General features: G+C 39.1%; 2 protein-coding genes across 2 annotated transcripts in view; both read right to left on the minus strand.

Moving 5' to 3' along the window:
* Nucleotides 1–628: 628 nt before the first annotated feature.
* On the minus strand, nucleotides 629–5,181 carry LOC107745466 (stomatin-like protein 1). The gene is given in 9 exon segments (XM_016559361.1): nucleotides 629–828; nucleotides 2,125–2,180; nucleotides 2,182–2,296; nucleotides 2,511–2,721; nucleotides 3,991–4,194; nucleotides 4,292–4,441; nucleotides 4,511–4,617; nucleotides 5,044–5,059; nucleotides 5,176–5,181. Coding segments are annotated over 9 exon segments (1,065 nt in total).
* A 3-nt stretch (nucleotides 5,182–5,184) lies between these two features.
* Nucleotides 5,185–6,165, minus strand: part of LOC107745487 (photoreceptor-specific nuclear receptor-like) — a 3,537-nt gene continuing 2,556 nt past the window's right edge. The window contains exon 5 of the mRNA XM_016559378.1: nucleotides 5,185–5,425. Coding sequence (XP_016414864.1) covers nucleotides 5,193–5,425 — 233 coding nt within the window. The 3' untranslated portion in view covers nucleotides 5,185–5,192. The remainder of the gene's footprint in view (nucleotides 5,426–6,165) is intronic.

Here is a 6,165-nt window from a genome sequence, read left to right on the forward strand (position 1 = left end):
CCTTTTGTGTACATAGAAAAAGTCTTAGATCTTTGAGTTCAGCTATATATGCAGATATGTGCAGTAAGGTATATGCAGTAAGGTTACTAGTTACTCATTCACGTGAACAAAAACATATAGGCCTACACTGAGATGCTTATAGTGGAATAACCTTGTGTCGTTTCTGTATAAACAGTCATGCAGTGAGTCCAAGGGCAGCAAATATGAGGGGGTCAAAGGTCGAGAGACAGTCAGCCTTGAGCAAGGCAACAAATCAGCCTACAAACACAAACCTCAAGGATGTTGCTAAGTGTGTGTGCAATAAATAATCCAAGACTCACTTTATATACATTTATTAGAAAATATATTTCTGTAATGTCAAGACAAGTCAGTAATTATTAGATTTTGAATAAACAATCTATTGTGTACATGCATGATTTTAAATACTTGGGTCGTATGACACTCCACACTATTATAAATAAACGACGACACACCAGCAAATGTAATTCTATGCATTCACAATAAAATGAATTAATAATATAATAAGTCCTATGTTAAACGTTCAATGTGTTAACCTTAAATATTTAACAAAAGGCTTTTTGATTAAATTGAAATGAAACCACAGCAAACTAAAGCATTATAAATGACATCATGTGGTCTTGAGGAGCTTGATGGGTGTCTCTAGCTTCATAGCGGTGTTCAGATCTCCCTGAACTCTCAGTCTGCCACTGCTGTAGGCCGCAAACGGTCGCAGGCCGCCCTCAAACATGGCCAACAGATCCTGCTCGCTCATGCACAGAGAAACATCTGGCTCCCGCGGCGGGACGCCCCCTCCACACGCTCCAGCACCTCGACACAGACACAGCACAGCGCTGAGACAGCATTCAGGGGATTTCAATCCAACGCACAAAACTGTCCCCAAACGGCCAAATCAACCCAAATCTTAATATGTGGTCATTCATTTTCTTGCCATGTAATCAATGGGATTATGGATTATATTATATTTATGGCGTGTTTGAACTTTTTTTATACTGTAGATTAAAGCACTGCGTAAAAGTGCATTTCTTATCTTTTCTATGCACCATGACCTGCATTCATTAATCTTACCCTCTTTTTCATTTAGTAACACATCTGCCTCATAGAAAGGGTTTCACAGATGTTCAAAGCCTGACTCAAACCCAAATCACCCCACTGAGCACAATCACTAAACCACGGCTCCGATGTGATATTGTTCCTACATAGGTTCAGAATGGCATGCAACAGTTGGTTCCGGAAGTAAAAATGCCATTCATTTTCTCCAATGTTTCACCAATAACTAATAAACCTATAAAAACCCCATCTACTGTGAGCTCAGAGGTTGTTAATTGATGATATATCCTTTTGTTGAAGCCATCAGTTCACAGTATTTCAACTTATGTTTTAAATAATAGTGTTTAACAGCAGAATCCCTGGTTAAAAACTACATTACCCATGATGCTGCACAGAAAGTTCCACCAATCAGAGAGCCGCAGTGAGAAAATGTTATTCTAGGCATTTGAGAAGGCTAAGATGATCAAACGTGGTAAACTCACTGTCGGCCGCTGGCTGCTTGGTTGTCATGAGATTGGCAGAAACTGTGTGTGTGTTATGTCCCCTTTAAATCCCTATAGGAAAAATGAAAGGAAAAAATACTTTCGGAACCAGCACCACTGAAAGAGTGGGCAGCGATTCAGCAATTTCAGTGTAGTTACACCAGTGTTATTTAGTATAATTCAGATACTATTATAGTTTCTTGTTAAAATTGTAAATTTATTTTTAATTTTATATTTTCCATTTTTATTTGAATTTTAGCTAAAGGTTTTAGTAATTTTGTTTTGTGTTTTTGTCATTTTTATTTTTTATATATCTATTTAGCTTAGTTTTTAATTCAGTTTTAGTTATTTTAGTACAGCAAATTAAACTAAATGAAAATTAGAAATGTTGCTCTGAAAAATGTTTTGTATCCTGCATTTTATTTCAGTTATGGTTTATTTTATTTCAAGTAACGCAATTTTTTTTTATGGTTGTAGCTTTAGTATATTTACAGTATAATAACCCTGCAACAGAGCTGTTGCATATAGTGAAATGGCATTGGTAAACAGTGTTTTTTGTTTCTCTCAGTCTTACCTTGTGTCAGGTCCACATAGCTGTTGATCTGTCCAGAGTCAGTGGTGATCTGAAAGCACCTGATGAACCAGCTGCTCTGACAGCACTGACTGAACCGTATCCATCAGTCTATCAACACGACTGACACTCACAGCTGGAGCTGGACGCAGCTCATCTGCAAAACTCACTGAATCTGGAGAAACCACAATATGAGATTCTGTTTATTATGCTGGCTTGAAAAAAACAGCCATGCAATCACCCAGAAAACCCTAGCAACTAACTCAGAACACCTTAGCAATCACCTAGCAACTTTTCATCATAAAATCAAGACAAGAATTGTTTCATATCTTTTAGGAACTGTCTATAATCCTGTCTGCTCATGAAAGTGTGGAGGTGTCTACCATCACCTTGACTGAATTGAGACGCAGCCGTCTGGCTCAGGAAGTGCATTGCAAGCTGCTGTATGGGTCCGGTGAGTCCTTCCAGCCCAGGAACAGAGGGGGGCATAATGACGGGACCCGCATGACCCCCGTCCGGTTCCCGGAGCACCCCCTCCAGGATCAGCTCCACACGGTCCACCTCCAGCCCCCACGGCTTCGTCATCTCATTCATGTCCACCTGCAGCACACAAGCACTTCAAAAACTCAATCTCAGTAAAAATGATGGAATACAGATCATTCATAAAATGCAAGTCAATGGCTACCAGCACTTTGAGAGTCAAAAAAGCTACACAAACACAAAATTCATACCTGTGGCTCCTGACGATATATTGAGGTCTTCTGAAGCACAACGATCGGTCTGTGCAAGAAAACGGAACATTATTTACAACGTTATTGCCTGTAATCCAGAGCCTTAGACAAATGGTCTGGAGTGATGTCCGGTTCATGAACGAATCATTCTTTTGAACTGGTTCTTTTTGGTGAACTATTCGGACTGAAGCGTCTGAATCAGTTTGCAGCTCGAGCAGCACAGATCTGCAAGTTACTCAATTAAAACTCACTTTCAGACGCCTGACAGTCACTCCGACTCGAAATGAGCCGAAATACCGGCGTATGTGATCCTATGATGAATGAACTCATTCAGTGCTCCAGTTCCTCCGACAGTCACTGAACTGAGGAAACAGACTCGGACCGATGAGCCGCTGATATGCACAGTTGTGAACTGAACACTTGAATGAAGGGGCAAACTGAATGTTTTTATGGTCCTCAATGAGTGCGTTTACATGTTCTTAAGCCGATTATGCTTAATAAGCCCACAACACACGTGGTCATATAAACGCAGTAAGCAAATATATCACAAACACAGACTCATTCATGATCCAGAAAATGATAAAAAATGTGTTCTCATTTCATGCATCAGAAGTAGAAATGGTTCAGTCAAAACGCTGCATCTGTAACTGCATGAGAGGATAATATGCAAGCTTTAACATCACAAACTGACAACATATGGGATACTCAGAGTCAGATACGCAAATGATTAGCTATGTTTTGACCTGAAGCACTGTCCGAAAGAATCAGTGAGCGTAAAAGAATCAAATTTCCCCGTCTGCCTGAGGCTCTGGATTACAGGTAATAATGCAGTAAATAATGTTCAGTTTCTTGCACAGACCGATTGTTTCGCTTCATAAGACCTCAATATATTGTCAGGAGCCACGGGTATTCATTTGTATTCCTTGATATGCTTTTTTATTCTCAAAGACAGGCAGCCGCTGACTTGCATTTTATGAATCACCAATAACCACGGTTTCAGCTAAAAATCTTCTTTACTGTTCTGCTGAAAACAGTCACCTACATCTTGATGGCCTGAGAGTGAGTAAATTAACAGCAAATGTTAATTTTTGGGTGAACTATTTCTTTAAAAGTATAACATTTCTTATTTGTCTCTCACCCCGAGATGTTCTCCTAGTTTGATCCTCTCGGTCTGTATCTCTCTCAGGGTCTTTTTGCTCAGGGTCTGCATCATGGCGTTCTGTGCAGTGAGACGGGTGGAGGCATTCAGATCCTGCACCGCCACCACAGATATCACCGGACTCCAGATCCGGAACTGGATATCCGCTCCAACCGACACCAGACCACCGTCTTTGGTGGGTACCTTTTGGCAGGGAAAATTGTGTGAATCTCAAAATACTTGGTATACAGAAAGATGAGTTTTTAAACATAATCTGACTAGCACTGTTATTTCACTGTACCTTGCATGGTGGGACGTTAAAGGCTCTGGTCCGCAGGTCAACTTTCTGCCACTGATCAATCAAGGGCAGAACCAGAACCACTCCTGGACCTTTAGGAGGACGGATCCGGCCCAGACGAAAAACAACAATCCTCTCATAGTTTGGTACAACCTGAAAATGATACTGTATATTTAATAAGCACTTAAAAAAAGACTAAAACTCTCCTAAAAATGTTCTGACCTTTAGGACAAACCATCCAGATATGGGAAAAGTTATGAAGGTAAATAGGAAAACCAGGAACGTTACGATCAAGTTGCAAATCCAGGACAACAATCCTTGAGATTTATCTGTTATGAAAATAGCATAATTATGATTTATCAACGAATTATAAGTAATATGTATATATAAGCATTAAATATTAGTACTATTGCTATTACTAAAAGTAAAAAAAATACTATATGAATATATTTAATTTAATACTAATAAATATACACACACATAAAAAAGCATCAAATAGTATATTACATATTACACATATATACATAATACTAATATTAACTATTAAATATATATGTTTGTACTACTGAACTACTGAATAGAATATTATATATATATATATATATATATATATATAGACGGACGTAGTATCAATTACAAAAATAAGCAAAATTAAAATCACATAGAGTAAACGTATGGATCAGTCAGCTGAAGTTAGGCAGATTAATCAACAATATTTGCTATTTTGAGCGGCACTGACAGATAACTGCACCTACCGATTATACAGCATGTCTGAAAATAGTACAGTTTGTGGGCAAAACAACATAACTATGGTTTCTTTGGCTGTAAATCTCTCTGTTTCTGGATTAATAATCAACAACTATTGTGCTAATGGTAACAAAATTTACTTTCATTTTTTATCCAGTCAGAAAATGCTCATCTGGTGGTAGTAGAGTGAGAAATAATAGACTCTCACCTGGTCTCTGAATGGTAGATGGGAAAACACCGGCAGGTTCTTGGCCCATTTAACAGACATGAAGAGTAGGCGGGCTGAGGTCTCATATACACTCTCTGGTCCACGTGAGGGGTAGAGAGCACTGCCATACTCCGGAGAACTCCTTTCAGGTTCATTACTGGTCACATCAATGTTCTCATCCACTGTTACAAACAAAATATTGAATTTATAAAGTATAGATTAAGAGTTATTAGCCTGTTGAAAAGGCCAGCTTAGACCAGCATAAACTTCCCAGCTGCTGGTTTATACTACTGTAGTGTTGGTCTTTTAGGTAGACCGGCATAGCCATGGAGCACTACTGCCTCACTATCTAGTCAGTCAATGACTTAACAGGTAGCATTTTATCTATAAAGGTACCTCATACACTGTCAGAATATAACTGTACCTTTAGGAGTACAGCAACTTTCACTAGGCAAGTACCCTTAAAGGGACATCTTTGTACCCTACATACCCCTAAAAGGTGCACTCTCAGAAAAAAGGTACAAAAGGTACACCTTTGCACTTTCTTTACCCCTAAAGGGTGCATTTTAGTACCTAAAGTGTACATAATATTGTACTTTAGAGTAGTTATATGTACCCTTAAGGTACTAATATGCACCTTCGGGGGCAAATAAGGTACAAAATTGTCTCTTTTAAGGGTACACTTTCAGGTTCAAAAGCTGTCACTGGGACAGTACACTTTCAAAAGATACTAAAGACACTACTAAGGTGCTTTTAAGGAAAGGAAAGGAAAGGAAAGGACGTGACATGTGGCCAAGTATGGTGTCCCATACTTGGAATTTGTGCTCTGCATTTAACCCATCCAAGCACACACACACAGCAGTGAGTAGTGAAAACACACACACACCGTGAACACACACCCGGAGCAGTGGGCAGCCATGTG

Source organism: Sinocyclocheilus rhinocerous, unplaced genomic scaffold, assembly GCF_001515625.1.
Source record: "Sinocyclocheilus rhinocerous isolate Xijiao unplaced genomic scaffold, SAMN03320098_v1.1 scaffold4964, whole genome shotgun sequence".
NCBI classification, from domain to species: domain Eukaryota; kingdom Metazoa; phylum Chordata; class Actinopteri; order Cypriniformes; family Cyprinidae; genus Sinocyclocheilus; species Sinocyclocheilus rhinocerous.